This window comes from Cannabis sativa, chromosome 3 (genome assembly GCF_029168945.1).
Source record: "Cannabis sativa cultivar Pink pepper isolate KNU-18-1 chromosome 3, ASM2916894v1, whole genome shotgun sequence".
NCBI classification, from domain to species: Eukaryota; Viridiplantae; Streptophyta; class Magnoliopsida; order Rosales; family Cannabaceae; genus Cannabis; species Cannabis sativa.
Genome location: NC_083603.1, coordinates 73,938,163 through 73,959,550, shown reverse-complemented (window position 1 = coordinate 73,959,550; position 21,388 = coordinate 73,938,163). Strand labels below are relative to the sequence as shown.

At 38.6% G+C, this 21,388-nt stretch overlaps 2 protein-coding genes across 2 annotated transcripts; both read left to right on the top strand.

Moving 5' to 3' along the window:
* The first annotated feature begins 205 nt into the window (after nucleotides 1-205).
* Nucleotides 206-1,030, top strand: LOC115710775 (uncharacterized). The gene has a single exon (XM_030639127.2). The coding sequence runs from the start codon at nucleotides 206-208 to the stop codon at nucleotides 1,028-1,030; it is 825 nt and encodes a 274-aa protein (XP_030494987.2).
* An 18,211-nt stretch (nucleotides 1,031-19,241) lies between these two features.
* Nucleotides 19,242-19,862, top strand: LOC115710777 (uncharacterized). Its single transcript, XM_061112826.1, has 2 exons — nucleotides 19,242-19,628; nucleotides 19,782-19,862. Exons 1-2 carry the CDS (start codon nucleotides 19,242-19,244, stop codon nucleotides 19,860-19,862), a joined length of 468 nt encoding a protein of 155 aa, XP_060968809.1.
* The last annotated feature ends 1,526 nt before the right edge of the window (nucleotides 19,863-21,388 follow it).

Genomic DNA, 21,388 nt, shown 5'->3' with positions numbered 1-21,388 from the left:
TGATTATGCTCTGCTATAGAAAGGAATCAAGGGCTAGAGATCTGAATGGAAGGAGTCATTATATTCCACTGCACCCAATGTAAGGTTTACTAAACTTTATATGTGTTTATTTCATTGTTTTAGAATTCATATTAGGATGTTAATAAAACATACTTGGTAGTAAATCTAGATCCTGGTATAATATTTCCAATAGGATGTTACTAGAATGACCTGGGAGGAATTTCGGGACTTGTTTAATGCCAAGTATTACAATGAGGTGGTCCGCGGTGCAAAGCGAAAAGAGTTTGTGGAATTGGTACAGGGCGAGAATATGTCAGTGACTGAATACACAACCAAGTTTGATCACTTGGCTAAATTGGCCTATGGGATTGTACCAACGGATTTCAGTAAAAAGGAGAAGTACTTGGCGGGATTGAATCCCAAGATTAAGCATGATCTGGTTATCACTACAAATGACACTACAACTTATGCCGAAATGGTTGATAAGGCTCTTCGAGCTGAAGGAGCAGTTAAGTTCTTGCAAGAAACCCGAGAGACTCCTGGTGTTGGTGGGACCACTACTCTCCCTATTTCTGGCCCTGGAAAAGAGAGTGGTGATCCCACTTTTGAACAAAAGAAGAGAACTTTCCCATCATCGAGAAGTTCAGGGCAAGGTAAAAGGTTTCGAGAAAACCAGGGTAAAGGGGGAAGTCAGACTTACTCCTATCTTGAGTGCCCGCGCTGCAAGAAACATCATCCCAGGACTTGTAACCGGAGAGCTTGCTTTCAGTGTGGATCACTAGGGCACCTCAAGAAATATTGTCCCCAGTTGAAGAAAGAGGAACCTAAGCCTGAAGTTAAGCCTGCACCAGCACGTGTATTTGCTATCACTCAGGCTGATGCTGCCGCCAACCCTTCAGTGGTCACAGGTCAGCTACTTATAAATGGTTTTGTCTTTATTGTTTTATTTGATTTGGGTGCTACACGATCATATGTATCATTGAGAGTTCTTAATCAACTTGGTAGACCTAGTGATGCTTTTGAGATGTGATTTGGAACCCTATTACATAATGGGGAATTAATTATTTCAAGAAAGTGGGTTAGATCAGTGTTAATTAGAGTTGAAGGCAGAGAACTGAGCGCTGATCTTGTGGAGTTACCATTAGATGAGTTTGATATTATACTCGGAATGGACTTTTTGTCCAAATACTCTGCTAGTATTGATTGTAAACAAAAAATGGTAACTTTCCAACTGGAGAATGAGGAACCATTTGTCTTTGTTGGTTCAGTTCAAGGTTCTCGTGTTCCAAGAATTTCAGCGTTGAAAGCTAGGGATTTATTACGCAGTGGGTGTGTAGGATTCCTAGCGGTTGTAGTTGATTCCAGTAAACCTGTCTTATTTGAACCTGAAGAGGTTAAAGTGGTTAAGGAATTCCTGGACGTGTTTCCTGAGGAATTACCAGTGTTGCCACCTCAACGTGAGATAGATTTTATTATTGACCTAATACCTGGAGCAGAACATGTTTCAAAAGCACCTTACCGAATGGCACCTGCAGAATTAAAAGAACTGAAGATACAACTCCAAGGGATGTTAGATCTAGGGTTCACCCGACCTAGTGTGTCACCTTGGGGAGCTCCCGTTCTGTTTGTTAAGAAGAAGGATGGGACTCTTCGGATGTGTATCGACTATCAGGAGCTGAACAAGTTAAGTATTAAAAATAAATATCCTTTGCCTAGAATTGACGATCTATTTGATCAACTTCAAGGCAAAACGGTATTTTCTAAGATTGACTTGAGATCTGGATATCATCAACTGAGAATCCGAGAAGAGGATATCCCGAAGACAGCCTTCCGAACCAGGTATGGTCATTACGAGTTTTTGGTTATGTCATTTAGGTTGACGAATGCTTCGGCAGCCTTTATAAATCTTATGAACAGGGTATTCATGGATTTTCTTGATAATTTTGTAATTGTATTTATCGATGATATTCTTGTGTACTCTCGGCCAGAAGCAGAACACGAACAACATCTTTGTATAGTTATGCAACGACTCAGAGATCATAAACTCTATGCGAAGTTTAAAAAGTGTGAGTTTTGGCTGTCACAAGTATTCTTCCTGGGGCATATTGTCGAAAAAGACGGGATTTTGGTAGACTCAGGGAAAATTGAAGCAGTGAAGAATTGGCCTAGACCCAAAACAGTCACTGAAGTTCGAAGTTTTCTCGGATTACCGGGTTATTATCGGCGTTTTGTGGAAGGTTTTTCAAAGATTGCAATGCCGTTATCCGAGTTAACTAGGAAGAACCAACGGTTTATATGGTCAGATAAGTGTGAGGGAAGTTTCCAAGAACTGAAACAACGACTGATTATAGCTCCTATTTTAGCCTTGCCATCGGATCAAGAGAAGTTTGTGGTCTATTGTGATGCATCAAGGCAGGGTTTAGGCTGTGTGCTAATGCAGGAAGATAAAGTCATAGCTTACGCTTCTCGACAATTGAAAGATTATGAGCAGCGTTACCCAACTCACGACCTGGAACTTGCAGCAGTGGTGTTTGCCATAAAAATTTGGCAACACTATTTATATGGTGAACGGTGTGAGATCTATACTGACCACAAAAGTCTCAAATACTTTTTCACTCAGAAGGATCTGAAGATGAGACAAAGGCGGTGGTTAGAGCTAGTGAAGTGTAACACCCTAACTAACATAGGCGTATTACGTGATTTTTAAACATGCTGTGCAGCTCGTTGCTAATCAACGAGGTTTATGGAAAAACGTGATTAATTAAAATTTTTGCTTTTTAATTAAACTTATAAAATAATATTACAAAAGACTCGGGATCCCGATTATAAAATTATTTACAAAAAGATTTAACTGTTTAACTGATACACAAAATAAAAGTCGCCTAGCGACCAGTTACAAAATCAGCCTCGCTGTCCCGATGATCGTACGCTCCAGGCCTAACCGCCCCGACTTGTACAATCTTCACAAGCTCGCAAACGGTCCATCAGCTTTAGCCTTGCCTTTACCTACACATAAACGTAGAACTGTGAGTCGACAGACTCAGTAAGAAAAGCATAATAATACTCATACATAAATCACGGTCATGATCAGACGCCCATACCCCTGATCATAACCCTAACTGCTGTGTCCAACACGATACTGAGTCCCGCTACTGCCGTGTCCAACATGGTACTGAGCCACTACTGCCATGTCCAACATGGTACTGAGTTCTGAACGTTCATAGGGACGGTACTATTGACACGTAACAACCTGATCGGTCGAACCGGTCGTACTCATTTCTTGGTCATACTCCGGCTGTACCGACGTGTTACTATATCCTCTGATCGGTCGGGCGGGTCATACTCCGCCGTTGGTCATACTCCGGCTGTCGTACCGACGGGATACGTCAATAGTACGGAACCACCAACCAAGTGTCGGCTGATCGGTCGAGCCGGTCATAGTCCATTCTTGGTCATACTCCGGCACTGTACCGACGTGACAGGGTTGGATGGTTCGAAGCCAACATACATAACTAATGTAATCTAACAGGCTTCCTACATGCTCGCTAAACATGTAATCTACATATGCATCTTGTTATACTAATCTTACCCGGATTCGAATTCGGGTGTGCGGTCAACTTTGACGGAACTTTAAACTGAGCGGCGGATTACAGGCTCCTAAACCATAACAATCACAACACTATAAGTGACACGCTAAATCACTTCCCGGGGACTTAAACTAGGAACTAAAAGTTTCCCTATCGATAAAAAGCATGGCAATACCCCCTAAAACACAAAAACGAGGAAAACACGGGTTTCTGAAATTTCCCCAACCGGCAGACCGGTTGCCCAACCTGAATTCCGGTTTTGGGAATTTTCGAAGCCCATCCGGAATTCCGGATGCACAACCGGAATTCCGGTTCCTTGCAAACAGAGTTTCAAAAATTCATATCTCAACCAATTCAACTCCAAATTGATTCAAACCTTCAAGACCTACTCCATATATCCCAAATAACATTTCCAAGGCATCAAAACAACCCAGAAATCACAGATACGAAAAACACCATTAAATCTCAAGCTTTGAGTTCTAAACTCAAACTTGAGCAAACCCCTCTATCATGCATTCAAACCTGATTAAATCTACTTAAATAAGCATAACTAAGCCTCTGAAAACAACTAAAAACATCAAGCAACAACCTAACAACAGATTATACAATTTCCTTCAAAAATCACATTTTTGAGCTAGAACTTCCAAACTTGAAACAAAGTAATTTACATGCATATACAAGCTCTAAACTACTTCAAATAGCAAGATTAAACCACAGCAATTAACCACAATTCACAGCAGCAAGAACATATTAAAATCAAGCATGCATCATCATCTTTTCACACATTTTCTAAAAAAAACAAAAGGAAAAGAGTTAGAAACTTTACCAAGGTTGAAGAACACTTAGAATGAAAGAAAATAGCTTGAAATCAGAATTTTCCAGCCCTAGAATCACCCTTCAGCCGAGAGAGAAAGAGAGGAAAAGAGAGAGAGTGTTTTTTTTTTTGCAATTTTTCTATTTTCTAAGTTTTGAATGAAAAAAATGAATAAAAAGAAAACTTTAACCAGTAATCTATTTCAGCCAAATAACAAATAAATAACATTTATTTTCAAATAATAAAGTCACTAAAAGACAAAATACTAATGGGGCAAAAAGACCATTTTGCCCCTCCACACTAAAACCACATAAATAACACTAAAGGGGTATTTTTGGGAAATTCTAAATTCCCGGCCATTCCCGACATTCCCAATGTCTAATAACCCGTCCCAAACTACTAACATACTAAGTTGTGATTTCTACTGAGCCAAACGCCGAGTTCCAAAATACCGGGCACCGGAAATGCAAAATATGAAACTACTGACTGACATAACAATGCATTTCTGAATTCCATAAATAACAGTATAATAAATTATTTAAATGGCTATAAATAATTTCATAATTAATCATAATTAACTGCTAATTTCCAAATTAAACTAAGCGGGCTTTACAACTATCCCCCCCTTAAAAGGATTTCGTCCCCGAAATCTAACCTGAATAACTCTGGATATTGAGCTCTCATATCTGACTCTAGCTCCTGTGTGGCTTCCTCCACCTTGTCGTTTCTCCAGAGAACCTTGACCAATGCTATGGTCTTATTCCGAAGGACTTTATCCTTTCTATCCGGGATCCGCACCGGGCCGTTCCTCATAAGTCATGTCTGGCTGTAGCTCAAGACTCTCATAACTGAGTATATGAGAGGGATCTGAAACGTATTTTCTCAACATCGAGACATGGAATACATTGTGAACTGCTGATAAGGCTGGAGGCAATGCTAACCGATATGCCACTTGACCTATCTTCTCGAGAATCTCGAAAGGTCCTGTTAATCTAGGGCATAACTTGCCTCTTTTCCCGAAACGTTTAATCCCCTTCATCGGAGATACCCGTAAAAACACATGGTCCCCTACTTAGAACTCAACATCTCTGCGTTTCGAATCTGCGTAACTCTTCTGTCTGCTCTGTGAGGCAAGCATTCTAGCTTTTATCTTCTCTATTGCCTCATTGGTCCGCTGCACTGATTCTGGACCTAGGTATTTCCTCTCCCCTGTCTCATCCCAATGAATGGGAGATCTACACTTCCTACCGTATAACAGTTCGTAGGGAGCCATCCCTATCGTACTCTGATAACTGTTGTTGTAAGAAAATTCTATCAACGGTAGATACTTATTCCATGAGCTTTCAAAGTCCATAACACAGGCTCTCAACATGTCCTCCAATATCTGAATTGTCCTTTCGGACTGACCATCTGTCTGAGGATGGAATGCTGTACTGAATTTCAGCTTTGTACCCATTGCTCATTGCAAACTTTGCCAAAATTTGGAGGTGAACTTCGGATCCCTGTCCGAAACTATAGACTTCGGTACCCCGTGAAGTCTCACTATCTCTCTGACATACAACTCTGCCAACTGATCCACTGTAAATGTTGTTCTAACCTGCAGAAAATGAGCAGATTTCGTAAATCGATCCACCACTACCCAGATGGAATCAAATAAACCCGTGGTCCTAGGTAACCCGACCACAAAATCCATCGTGATATCTTCCCATTTCCATTCTGGTAGGGTTAGAGGCTGCAACAACCCTGCTGGTTTCTAATGTTCAGCCTTAATCTGCTGACAAGTGAGGCATCTCGATATGAATTCTATCAAATTCTTCTTCACACCGCTCCACCAGAAGTACGGTTTAAGATCTTGGTACATCTTATTGGTGCCAGGATGCAGAGAATACGGGGTAGAATGAGCGTCCTCAAAGATCTCATTCCTAAGTTCCACACTATTTGGAACACAAACCCTGGCTTTCTACAAAAGCATCCCACTGTCTGACACTGAAAAGTCCTTGGCTTGACCAGCCAACACCTCATCTCGGATCTTTACTAACTCTGGATCTGTCATCTGAGCGACTTTTATTCTTTCCAACAGATCAGACTGCAGCGTTAAGTTGTGAAGCTGACCTACCACAAACTCAATGCTGGATCTAACCATATCCTCTGCTAGCTGAGGTGAGATCTGAACCATACTAGCTACTTGCCAGGGACCCTTTCTGCTCAGGGCATCGGCCACTACATTGGCTTTTCCGGGGTGATAGAGGATTTCACAGTCGTAATCTTTCACTAATGCCAACCAACGCCTTTGTCTCATATTCAAATCCTTCTGAGTAAAGAAATATTTGAGACTTTTATGGTCGGTATAGATCTCACACTTTTCCCCGTAAAGATAATGCCGCCAAATCTTCAATGCGAAAACCACCGCGGCGAACTCTAGGTCATGAGTCGGGTATCGCTGTTCATAATCCTTTAACTGACGGGAGGCATAAGCGATGACCCGATCGGCTTGCATCAATACACACCCCAAACCCTGTTTGGATGCGTCACAATAAACTACGAGCTTCTCCTTGTTCGAAGGCAAAGCTAGCACTGGAGCGGTAATCAACCTCTGCTTTAGCTCCTGAAAACTAGCTTCGCACTTGTCTGACCAAATAAATCGCTGATTCTTCTTTGTAAGCTCGGTTAGGGGCATTGAAATTTTAGAGAACCCTTCGACGAACCTACGGTAGTACCCAGCTAAACCCAAAAAGCTTCTGATCTCTGTCACTGTCTTCGGTCTCGGCCAATCCCTGACGGATTCGATCTTCCCGGGATCCACCTTGATCCCATCCTTGCTCACAATGTGCCCTAGAAAGGACACCTGAGATAGCCAGAACTGACATTTCTTGAACTTGGCATAAAGCTTATGTTCTCGAAGCCGTTGCAGTACCATCTGAAGATGTAACTCATGCTCCTCTTCTGATTGAGAGTACACGAGGATGTCGTCGATAAACACAATCACACAGATATCGAGGAAATCCTTGAATACTCTATTCATCAAGTCCATGAATGCTGCAGGAGCATTGGTTAGTCCGAATGACATAACCAGAAATTCGTAATGTCCATACCTAGTGCGAAAAGCCGTCTTTGGAATGTCCTCCTCTCGAATTCTCAACTGATGATAACCCGAACAGAGATCAATCTTAGAAAAGACCGTCTTCCTTTGAAGCTGATCGAACAAATCATCGATCCTAGGTAATGGATATTTATTCTTCACCGTCAGCTTGTTCAATTCCCTGTAGTCGATGCACATCCTCATAGATCCATCCTTCTTCTTGACGAACAAAACCGGGGCTCCCCAGGGTGACACACTGGGCTGAATAAACCTTATGTCAAGCAACCCTTGGAGCTGAATCTTTAATTCCTTAAGTTCAGCTGGAGCCATTCTATATGGGGCTTCGGAAACCGGTTCCACTCCTGGTGCCAAGTCTATCACGAAGTCAATCTCCCGCTGAGGTGGTAACCCTGGAAGTTCTTCGGGAAAAACATCCAAAAATTCCCGAACCACTTTGATGTCCTCTGGCCGAATGGTATCTGGCCGAGTGGTGTCCACCACCACGGCCAGAAACCCTAAACAACCACCATGCAATAAATCTCTAGCTGACATGGCCAAAATCACCGGGATCCGGGATCCCTGAACTGAACCAACAAACACAAATGGTTCTTCACTTTCCGGTTGGAAGATCACCATCTTCCTTTTACAATCAATGCTCGCCGAATATTTAGATAGGAAATCCATTCCTAAAATAATGTCGAACTCTACTAAACTCATCTCTATCAAGTCAGCACTTAACTCTCTACCATCTATCCTGATCGGCATAGACCTAATCCACCTATTGGAGATAACCAATTCTCCACCAGGTAATAGGGTTCTAAACCCTGATTCATATCTATCGTACAGTCTATCCAATTTACTAAAGACTCTGGCCGCCACATAGGAATGTGTAGCCCCAGAATCAAACAGCACTGAATATAGCGAGTTATTAAAAGAAAGCTGACTTGTGACAACTGATGGGCTGGCATCTGCATCAGCCTGAGTGATGGCGAACACCCTGGCTGGAGTGGGTATCGCCGGAGCTCTCGGTGCCTCTGATCGAAGCTGGGGACAGTCCCTCTTGAAGTGTCCGGGCATGCCACAGTGAAAGCATCCCTGACCTTTGCACTCACCCCGATGGTGCCTCTTGCAGCTAGGGCACTCGGGATAGGAGAATCGGGTCTCAGTACCACCAGGACGACTCCCTCTGTTCTGGTTCCCCCGGAACCTCTTGTTCTAACTCGAGCCACCGGAAGCAGTGGTTGCTCTCTTCCTCTGATCAATGGCCGAACCACTACTCCCCCTGCTAAAACCTGATGCAGGACGGGTAGGAGCCCCGCCACTCACCGGAGTACTAGCTGACTCCGACATACACCCAACTGCAGCCTCAGCTCGCAGTGCCTTCTCCACCATCTGAGCATAGGTGGTGTTGTCGTCCGTGGTGATCATCAAGTCGTGTTTGATCTTGGCGTTCAACCCGTCCAGATTCTTCTCCTTCTTGCTGAAGTCGGTTGGCACAATTCCCGAGGCTAACCTCGCCAACCGATCAAACTGAGTAGTATACTCAGTGACGCTCATATTCTCACGCTAGGTCAGGTGAGCGAACTCTTTCCTCTTGGCGCTTCTGACCGCCTCATTGTAGTACTTCGCGTTGAAGAGTTCCTGGAACCTTTCCCAGGTCATGGTGGTGACGTCATGGATCTGAGACACCATGTCCCACCAGACCAGAGCGTCCTCCTGGAACTGGAAAGTGGCGCACACCACTCTGTCACTACCGGTGACACCCATGAAGTTCAAGATCTTGGTAATCACCGTCAGCCACTGCTCGGCTTTCATCACGTCCGGACCTCCCAGGAAAACCGGAGGTGCTTGCTTCCGGAACCGTTCGTACAGAGGTTCCAATCTATTGGCCGCCACCACTATCTCGGCCTGGGCAGCAGGGGTAGGTGCCACTGGAACTACGGGCACTGGAACTGCAAGAGCACCCTGCTGTCTCAACCTCTGAATCTCGAGGTCTTGCTCTTCAATCCGGGCTTGCATTTCCGCAAACCGTACCTCCCAATTCTGGGCTCCCTGATCGGCTGGGGGAGCCTGTGCAGCCTGTGGCGGGTTCTCATCACCCCGACCACGAGCCCTGCCTCGGGGACCTCTACCTCGGCCCCTAACAGGTGGGGGAAACTGAGCTCCTTGTCCTTGGTTCGACCCCACTGAGTTGCCCTGACTCCTGGTAGTCCGCCTGGCGTCCATCTGATTAGAACCGCCTGCGAAACCAAGAGTTGGCATATCAGGTCGTATTCAAGGAGAGCTTACTAATGCCGCTTAATTTGGAAATTAAAAACGAAACATGCACCTATTCTACTATCAGGCTGCTAACATGCTTCCTAACAGGCTTTTCTTTTTCATAACTGAATAAAATAAACTACTAAAGCAATAAAGGCTTACTGAACCGTGAAACGAGCTAACTGCTGATGATGATTGTACATGTCGTGACGATCTTCGGAAGACAACCTAGCGGCTCTGAGACCAAATTGTAACACCCTAACTAACATAGGCGTATTACGTGATTTTTAAACATGTTGTGCAGCTCGTTGCTAATCAACGAGGTTTATGGAAAAACGTGATTAATTAAAATTTTTGCTTTTTAATTAAACTTATAAAATAATATTACAAAAGACTCGGGATCACGATTATAAAATCATTTACAAAAAGATTTAACTGTTTAACTGATACACAAAATAAAAGTCGCCTAGCGACCAGTTACAAATTCAGCCTCGCTGTCCCGATGATCGTACGCTCCAGGCCTAACCGCCCCGACATGTACAATCTTCACAAGCTCGCTCACGGTCCATCAGCTTTAGCCTTGCCTTTACCTACACATAAACGTAGAACTGTGAGTCGACAGACTCAGTAAGAAAAGCATAATAATACTCATACATAAATCCCGGTCATGATCAGACGCCCATACCCCTGATCATAACCCTAACTGCCGTGTCCAACACGATACTGAGTCCCGCTACTGCCGTGTCCAACACGGTACTGATCATAATCTACATATGCATACTGTTATACTAATCTTACCTGGATTCCGAATTCAGGTGTGCCGGTCAACCTGACTGAAACTTTAGCTGAGCGGCGGATTACAGGCTCCTAAACCATAAAAATCACAACACTATAAGTGACACGCTAAATCACTTCCCGGGGACTTAAACTAGGAACTAAAAGTTTCCCTATCGATAAAAAGCATGGCAATACCCCCTAAAACACAAAAACGAGGAAAACACGGGTTTCTGAAATTTCCCCAACCGGCAGACCGGTTGCCCAACCGGAATTCCGGTTCTGGGAATTTTCGAAGCCCATCCGGAATTCCGGATGCACAACCGGAATTCCGGTTCCTCGCAGACAGAATTTCAAAAATTCATATCTCAACCAATTCAACTCCAAATTGATTCAAACCTTCCAGACCTACTCCATATATCCCAAATAACATTTCCAAGGCATCAAAACAACCCAGAAATCACAGATACGAAAAACACCATTAAAGCTCAAGCTTTGAGTTCTAAACTCAAACTTGAGCAAACCCCTATATCATGCATTCAAACCTGATTAAATCTACTTAAATAAGCATAACTAAGCCTCTGAAAACTACTAAAAACATCAAGCAACAACCCAGCAACAGATTATACAATTTCCTTCAAAAATCACATTTTTGAGCTAGAACTTCCAAACTTGAAACAAAGTAATTTACATGCATATACAAGCTCTAAACTACTTCAAATAGCAAGATTAAACCACAGCAATTAACCACAATTCACAGCAGCAAGAACATATTAAAATCAAGCATGCATCATCATCTTTTCACACATTTTCTAAAAAAAACAAAAGGAAAAGAGTTAGAAACTTTACCAAGGTTGAAGAACACTTAGAATGAAAGAAAATAGCTTGAAATCAGAATTTTCCAGCCCTAGAATCACCCTTCAGCCAAGAGAGAAAAAGAGGAAAAGAGAGAGAGTGTTTTTTTTTTTTTGCAATTTTTCTATTTTCTAAGTTTTGAATGAAAAAAATGAATAAAAAGAAAACTTTAACCATTAATCTATTTCAGCCAAATAACAAATAAATAATATTTATTTTCAAATAATAAAGTCACTAAAAGACAAAATACTAATGGGGCAAAAAGACCATTTGCCCCTCCACACTAAAACCACATAAATAACACTAAAGGGGTATTTTTGGGAAATTCTAAATTCCCGGCCATTCCCGACATTCCCAATGTCTAATAACCCGTCCCAAACTACTAACATACAAAGTTGTGATTTCTACTGAGCCAAACGCCGAGTTCCAAAATACCGGGCACCGAAAATGCAAAATATGAAACTACTGACTGACATAACAATGCATTTCTGAATTCCATAAATAACTGTATAATAAATTATTTAAATGGCTATAAATAATTTCATAATTAATCATAATTAACTGCTAATTTCCAAATTAAACTAAGCGGGCTTTACATGAAGGATTATGACTGTGAAATCCTGTATCATCCTGGAAAGGCAAACGTTGTGGTAGATGTCTTAAGTCGAAAAGGAGCAGATCAGATTTCCAATATGGTAATGATTTCTCCTCAGTTAGCTTCGGAGATGTCTAGGGCAAATATTGAATTTGTGATTGAGGGATTGTATAATCTGACACTTTAGTTAGACTTGTTAAAAAGAATTAAAGTGGCACAATTAGAAGATCCTAAACTGTTTAAGATTCGAGAGGATGTCTTAGCAGGATAAGCTAAGAACTTCTCGATCTCTGACAGTGGAATGCTGCTGTTTAAAGCACGACTGTGTGTCCCTAATAATACTGAGCTTAAGAAAGAAATTTTGGATGAAGCTCATACTACCCCTTACTCATTGCATCCAGGAACCACCAAGATGTATCAAGATTTGAAGCCTATTTCTGGTTGTTTGGGATGAATAGAGATGTGGTAGATTATGTCAGTAAGTGCTTAACCTGTCAACAAATTAAAGCAGAACAGCAACGACCTGCAGGATTGTTGGAATTATTTTACCAGGATCTTAGATCTACTCACAAGTATGTTGATTTAACAACCTAAATATGAACTTATAAATAGAAAATTAAACACATAAAATTATGAGAAACCTTACATTGGGTGCAGTGGAATATATGTCTCCTCCCACTCAGATCTCTAACCCTTGATTCCTTTCTGTCGCAGAGTATAATCAAGATCTGAGCCCGAATGTCCTTCTTTGTTGACTCTGAATTCTGTACAGCCTTCCTCACTATGATTGAGGTATTACTTGATGTGTGTGGGCACTACTCTATCACTTAGAGGGTTTCGAAAAACAGAGAAGGTAGAGAGAGAGAGAGAGTGGCGGCTTCAAGATGATTTTTGAGTGAAAGAAAATAATGTAAAAGTGTGTGTAAAACCTGAAGCCTTTACCTTCTATTTATAGAAGAACACATAGGGTTATGGTTGAATTACTTGGCATTAAAAAATGAAAAAATAAATGAGAAAAGGAAGCAAAGGTAGCCGACCAAGCAATATGGAAACAAGCCTTCCACTTTTCCAACTTTCCTTTTCCATTATTCCTAGTTTCCCATTTTGTCAAAAACTGTCAATTCTCTCTTTCAACCTCATAAATGTCAAATCTAATTATTTAATAATTATAATTAATTATCAAATAATATATTTTCATTTATTTTATTCATTAATAAAACTAATCAAAGTTTCCCAATTAGTAAATATACCCTTCAAACTCTCTATTTACTGTTTTGCCCTTAATAAGTGATAAATTCTCAAATAGACATAGTCTAACTTTGAGAATTATAATTGATTAATTAAAATCAATGAAATGAGTCTTACAAGTAATATTGTCTCAACTAGTGTGGGGACCATGGGTCTATATTTCCGAGCTTCCAATAAGCAGATCAAGAATTTACAACTTAAATTCACTGACTTATTAATTCTTCGTTGAATCCACGCATAGAACTTAGAATTGCACTCTCAGATATATAGAACGCTCTATATGTTCCACCATATAGACACGTCATTGATTATCCATTGTTATAATCCTAATTTGATCAATGATCCTCTATATGGATGATTTACACTGTAAAGGGACTTAATTACCGTAACACCCTACAATGTATTTTATCCTTAAAACACTTAACCCTGTATAAATGATATTTCAGCTAAGTGAAATGAGTACTCCACCATTTATTTTCGTTTAGTTAAGCTTGAAGGAAATTATCCTTTACTTTCTATTCGCCAGATAGAAGCTATAGATTCCATATTTATGTTAGCGCTCCCACTCAATTGCACTACCGTGTTCCCAAAATGTACGTGTCACCCTGACCCAAAAGTAGGCTTAACTAACAAATCAAAGAACACGAATAGTACTCTTGAGATTGAACCTAATCATATCAGGATTTAGATCATTTGATCTAGGTACAATTAAGTGATATTGAATTGAATAGATATTACGGTAAGTTTAATAAACCTATTTTAAAGTTCAATATCGGTCCATTCCAATGCATACTCCATGCATCCAACCCAATCTTTACTTTAACCAATGTTCTGGAAAGAACATAGCATTTCTCCAAATGCAAGTAAACTCTGTTGTAGATTGTCATATCAGTAAAACCCAGTGTTCTGATAAATCTAGGAATCTTTATTCACATAGTCATGTTTACTTTCCACTGTGTTGACAACACAATAAACATGATCAAGTATGTGAAAAGGGTTTGAATGAATTTATAAATCAAATAGACATACAATTGATAAGGTGAAGCAAAACATACACAAATGAATGAAAAATACTTCTGTTACTTTATTGATATTGAATAATCTGGATTACATTGAAATAGAGTTTTATTTAGGGCATAAAACCCAACAAGGATTACTTCAGCCATTAACACTTCCAGAATGGAAGTCAGAAGACATTGCGATGGATTTTGTGGTTGGTTTGCCCAGAACCACGGGAATGTACGACTCGGTTTGGGTCGTAGTGGATCGCTTTACAAGGTCAGCACATTTCTTGCCTGTCAAGGTAACCTATACAGTGGATCAATATGCTGACTTGTATGTCATAGAGATTGTTCGTCTTCATGGGGTACCAAAGTCTATTGTTTTAGATAGAGATCCTAAATTTACCTCAAAGATCTGGGTGAGTTTGTAGAAGGCCATGGGTACGAGTTTAAAGTTCAGCATGGCCTTTCACCCTCAAACAGACGGGCAATTTGAGCGAACTATTTATTTACTTGAAAACCTGTTACGAGCGTGTGTCATGGATTTTGGAGGGTCATGGAGCAAGTATTTGCCTCTGATAGAGTTCTCCCACAATAATAACTATCAAAGTACTATAGGAATGGCTCCTTATGAGCTGCTCTATGGTAGAAAGTGTCGATCCCCAATCCATTGGGACGAAACAGGAGAACGGAAATATCTGGGCCCTGATTTGGTCCAAAGGACGAATGAGGCAATAGACAAGATTAAAGCTCGAATGCTTACTTCACAGAGCAGGCAGAAAAGTTATACAGATCCCAAGCGACGAGATATTACATTCCAACCTGGAGATCATGTCTTCTTGCGTGTGTCACCAATGAAAGGAATCCGACGCTTTGGAAAGAAAGGCAAGTTAAGTCCTAGATTCATAGGACCTTTTGAAATACTTAAACAGGTTGGACAGGTTGCTTACCGGTTAGCCTTACCTCCATCATTGTCAGCTGTGCATAATGTATTCCATGTTTCCATGTTGAGGAAGTACGTGTCAGATCCAATGCATATCCTGAGTTATGAGGCATTGGAGTTACAACCGGACTTGTCTTATGATGAACAACCAATTCAAATTCTAGATAGGAAAGAGAAAGTCCTTTGAACCAAAACCATAGCATTGGTTAAAGTTATCTGGAGAAATAGTAAAGTGGAAGAAGCCACTTGGGAATTAGAGTCTAATATGAGGACTCAACAACCAGAGTTGTTCATGTCAGATTTTGAGGACAAAATTCTATTAACGGGGGGATGATTGTAATGACATCATACGATTAATATTTTGGATTATTAAATGATTAGGGTTTATTTATGAGATTTAAATATTATTTATAACATGCATATGGTTGAAATTTATTTAACTTAATATATGCTTATTATTCTATTTATGTAATTTCGTTAAGTCTGAGGTTGTGTTCGGAAGCTGTAGAAAATGACGTCAGGCCTTTAGAGAGTTGCAATTTATATGTTTGAGAATATTATTATCGGGGTATCACTGTTGGATGTTGGAGGTGTTGGAATTTTTGAGGTTTGGAAAATAACTAATTTACCCTTGGGAGTTTGTAACCATTTTAATTTAGTTAAAGGGAAAATAGGTCTTTTTCCTTGTTTAGTTATTCGGCTTTTAGTGGACTTTGGGGGCTGGTTATATTTTTATTAGGATAGCTATGATTTAATTTAATTAGGAATTAAGAGAATAGTTAGAAAGAAAAGATGAAAACCTAGAAAATTCATTCTCTTTTCACCATTCTCTCTCTCCTTCGAACCTCACTCACTCTCAGCCAAGGATTTGGTTTTTCTTAGCTGAATTCAGAGAACAATAAAAGGTTTTGTGTGTTGTGATTCAAGGTATCTCTCCTTTCTCTTTCTTTCCTTAATTTTTCTTTAGCCTAAGTTAGGTTTAATGTGTGAACTTGAGTTTTATGTTGTTGTATGAATTAAGATAGCTTGATTTGGTATTCCGGAGTTTGCTAGGTATTCTTTAAGTTGATTTGGATTAGAATTTTTAATTGAGTTGAGGTTTGAGCAAAGTTTGAGTTTAAGAACTCAAACCTAGCTCTCTAATGGTGATTTGAGATTTTGTGCTAATTGTTAGGTTCTATTGCTTGAAATTAGTTTGTTGGAGTATATGCAGGCATTCTGGAAGCTATGGGAAAGTTTGGGATAGAATTGAGGTGTGGGGATCGGTTTTTGGGTTCCTAGCACAAAATCGGTCGACCGGTTCTGGGGGACACATAGAACCGGTCGACCGGTTGGTACCCAGGAACCGGGCTTCCGGTTGGGAACCGGTTTTCTAGCTGCGGATTTTTCTGGAACCCTAGTTTTCCCCATTTTTGTGTTATTTAAGGTGTTAGTATCCTATTTATCGATAGGGTTATCCTTAGTTTTGTTTTTAAATCCCTGATAAGTGTTTTAGCGTGTCTCTCATCGAATTTGAAACGTTATGGTTAAGGGCCCTGTAAAGCGTCGAGCTGCGTTTCCACTCAGGCTGACCGGCACACTTGAGCAGGGAACGAGTAAGATAGCATAATAACGTATATATATATATATGAATATATGCTTGTTTTTAACTATTTACACTACTAACACTAATTGTTTATGTGATTTTAAGGGTGTTAGTATAGTGTAGGATATCGGTATGGTTACGGTGTTACCAACACAAGTACCAGGGGGTACGTCGTGCATGTGGTACAACACTTAGTAATTCCCGAGAGTACAGTAATGGCTCTACCAACACGAGTACAGGGTTGGTACTTTAGTGCATTTGGTACAGTGGTCGTACTTCCCTTTAAGAACGTTTTTAATCGTTTGGTGAGCTCTTTGTTGAGCTCAGGGCGGCGTAAGCAATAAGCTGGCCTAGCATTGCTTATATATATGTCTTGCATATCTTACTGAGTCTGTTGACTCATCAGTTCGCTACCTTGTGTAGGTAAAGGAAAAGCGAAGCTGGAGGAAGAGTGAGATGGAGCTCGGCAGTGATTGTATATATCGTGGCAGTGCAACCTGGAGGGTTTCGATCTTTCAATATTTTGAGTTATATCTTAGTTGCCTGTTGTTTGTAAAGAAAAAAAATATATATCACTAGTAGACTTTGTATTAGTAAAATACTTTTAAGGATGTTTTGAACTTCGGGATCCCAACCCATATAATTATAAAGTTATTATATTAATAAATTTAACTTTTGAGTTTAGTAAATTTTAAATACGGGCGTTACATTGTTGGTGCTTTATGTAAGCGCAATGACCAACTAAATGCTGCTCAAGCTACAAATTGCTCATTTACTTGAGATTGATGAACTAGAAAGTGGGAAAGGTCTCAATCAAATTGGTTCTTTACAAGGGCAGGTGCTACTCGTTGGATTTCTCATTTAAAATCTAATTATAGTTTGATAAAGATGTTTAGTGCAACATGTGAAGTTTTATTGAATATTATTGAAGATGGTACTACTTTTCCTCAACGAGAAGATGCGGATGCAGTTTATGAGTCATTAACTTCTTTTGAATTTGTTTTCATTTTGAATCTTATGAAAAAAATTCTAGAGATTTCTAATATAGTATGTCAAGCTTTGTGATGTCGCCCAATTAGTTACACTGCGGTCGTGGTAGTAAACGGGCTATATGTCGTATCCACAGGGAGGCAAATTAACACTAAGGATTAGTTAAGTAAATAGAAAATGATAGAAATGTGAATGAATTAAAAATAAAGAAATGGTGAGTGAAAAGGGGATGATCAGATAAAGAGCTTAGTAAGGTAGAGATGTAGTTATGTAAATCCTATTCTAAAACCGATATTAATTCAGAACGCAGTTGCAATTCTACACCATTAATTACAACCGGAAGATATATATGTTATGCGCACAAATTAAATAATCTTGAATAAATTGAATCTCACCTCTAACTTAACAGCATATCATATTATATATCATAAATCGACAAAGTACCACTATTCGCAGAATGCAGTAAACGACATACAATATAATAAATATACCAAAATAATTAATAGCCTAACTTACATAAGAAAAGCATGACTGAACTTATACAAAAGATACTATTAAATTTGGAAGAAAAATTAGAAGATGAAGAATAATTTAATAAATGAGATATGGAGATGAAGCACAAAAGAATAAATATCAATAATAGAAATAAAGAATACAAAAGCTACACTCTAACCTCACCAATATTTTTAAAATAGTTCACTCATTTTTGTCACTAAAATAAGTAAAATAAAATAAAAATAAGAGAGAACAAGATGAGAAAGTGTGTTCTACTCTAAAATCTGATAGTTTGCTCTTCTAATCGGTGCTATTTATAGGACCAAAATAATACTCATAACTGATATTTTTGTAGTGTGAGATATTGGAGAAGTGGCTCAAAATTCTAGGCAAAGTGGGACACTTGTCGCACTACGAGAAGTGTGCTGATGAGTGGGAGTGAATGGGACTTGCGATGTAGCATCATGCAAGAGAAAAAGTCTTGTCCGCACATGTTGAATAAATAAATTTGTTGACCAAGCTAAATAGACTAAATAAGAGATTAAGAGAATTGGGCCTTCTTTCTTGAACGTTGAGCTTATTATAAAGAATTATTCATTCTTTCATTGGAGAGAGAGCATGGAGAAATGGCTGGCTTGTTATTGACTTGGCCCATTTTCTTTGAATCTGTTGGTTTTGCATGTTAGCTTCAAGACTTGGAACTATAATAATTGATGGTGAACAATGACATTATGGACTAAAAAAATTGGGCTTGGGCCATTGTTTCATGTTTACAAAAATACCAATTATCGAGTTGGGTTTAACAGCTCCAAACATGCCACTGTTTCACTAACTCAACCCTAAAAATAACACAAAATTAAAATAAATTAAATATTTCCAACTATAATAATTTTACAATTAAAATCATGAAAATAATTAATTAAATTAATTTTATGGACGCTGTTAAACCTTTAAAATATATAAATTTGAGCCTTAATCACAACCCCCAACTTCAGTCTTAAGATATTTTAAATGCAATGCTTCTTATTTCATCTACTAAGACTCTCATTCAAAAATTGAGAGAAGATGGATGGGATGAATTAGTTTATGAGGTGAAATCTTTTTGTGAACCTGTTACTATACCTGTCCCAAATTTTAAGGCTCACTATACTACAAAAAGAGAAAGAAGTCGTGGTCAGCAAAATGCAATTACAGTGGAGCATTATTACAGAGTTGATCTTTTTAATTCAGTGATAGACTTTCAACTACAAGAATTAAACAACAAATTCAATGATAATACAGTGGAATTACTCATTCTTAGTTCAACTTTAGATCCGAGAGAGAAGCACACATCATTCAGAATTGATGATATTTGCAAGTTGGTACAAAAATTTTACCCAAGAGATTTTACAGAATACGAGATGGTACAACTAAAGACACAATTTGAACATTTTTCTCATGTACGATAACTTCCTGATTTTACAGTTTTGGCAACTATTTCTGATTTATGTCAGTGGTTGGTAAAAAGAGATTTTTCCAATTGTCTAAAGTGATAACTCTTATTCTTACACTTCTAGTTTCTACAGCTACACCACAAAACGATCTTTTTCAGCTATGAATATAGTGAAGACTACACTTCACAACAAGATGAAAGATGAATTTTTAAGTGATTGTTTGCTTGTGTATATTGAAAGAGAAATCGCCAAAAAATTTAGTATAGATTCACTTATCGATGATTTTCGTGATATGTAAGAAAGACATTCTGTATTTTAATTTTGATTATGAATTTACTAAAACATTAAAATTTTTGACACTTAAATTTGCAATATAGTTTGGCCCTCCTTAATTTTTCATGCTGGCTCCGCCCCTGGTAATAAATCTAGATCATCGTAAAATAATCCCCAACAACTGGTATCAAAGCCATGGTAATGATTTACTTTCATGAAATATGGATTTAAAATATCGTTGTTTGTGTTGATTTAGATGTGTTCATGTTGGTTTATGTGCATATTTGATGATAGTATGGAAATTACAATTTTACGATGTTAAATATTTTTAATTTCGTTCTGAAAGTATTTTTCGTAGAAAGTAGATGAAAAATTAATAAATTTAGGCTATTACATAACTTAATTTGAATTTGTTATGAATTAGGTATGATTTTTTGAAGTTTGAATAAAAATATCTCAAAGAGATGCACACACGTGCACTGACGAGGGCCTCACTCGGCATTCACACGGCTTCACGCAGCCAATGACTGAGTTTTCTCGGACAACGGCTGTCCTAAGCCCCTACTGACCGAGCTATCCCCGTTAAGCAGGCTGCAATGCAACCTTTTTTACGCACTTTTCTCCCTTATGCGCGCGTTGGGAGTATGCATTGCATACTCCTCGTACAATCCTATTTTTGTGATAACTTTTAATTCTAAAATCATTTTTCATCGAAACGAAATTTAAATTTTGGTAGAATTTTGTGTAGAATCCAATTTTTCAAATAAAAATCTAATTATTAGAATAAAATAAATTTTCATTAATTTTTTAATTAATTAAAATTAGTTTTAGATATTAGTAGCCTTTGAATTTGAAAATTTAATTTTTTTCACAAACTAGCCTTATGGTTAATTTTAAAAATTTTGATTGGTTTTGTTTATTTTATCTATTTTAATTATAAGATCAGATATTACTTATTTTATTATTTAATTTGAAATGATCTTATTTTAAATTCTAGTTAAGATATATTTTAAATATTTAATTTTTTAAATAGAAATATCTTAACCTACTTTCTAGTCATCTGTTACATGTTTGTTATAATTGTTTATTTATTTATTCAATTTTTTTACAAAAGTATTATTTATTTGATCTAAATTATTATAATTAACTTGTTGACAAATCCAATGATGTGATTTTAATCATAGTCCAATTGTCAATAGATCTTATAAATAATTTGTAAGAGGTAAATTTTGCAATAGATCCTAGTAACATGATAGGGGCCATACATCCAAATCATTTGACCTGTGTGAGATAGGGCATTAATTAAATAGAGCAGGTTACTAAAATAAAATATCACATAAGATAGTTTTATTTATGCCTAATTAGTATTGGGCTTATTTAATGAATAACAATTATTTGTTCAATGGTTAAATTCCTCTCTTTTGGGCCTTAGGTGAGAGTTAGGGGGCCACAGTAGT

What these genes read in the sequence shown, in the direction of transcription:
- LOC115710775 (XM_030639127.2), top strand. Translation starts at nt 206, where the DNA reads ATGACCTGGGAGGAATTTCGGGACTTGTTTAATGCCAAGTATTACAAT.
- LOC115710777 (XM_061112826.1), top strand. Translation starts at nt 19,242, where the DNA reads ATGCTTCTTATTTCATCTACTAAGACTCTCATTCAAAAATTGAGAGAA. An exon ending in ATTTTACAGAATACGAGATG is followed by an intron (nt 19,629 to 19,781) that starts GTACAACTAAAG and finishes TTACACTTCTAG; the next exon opens with TTTCTACAGCTACACCACAA.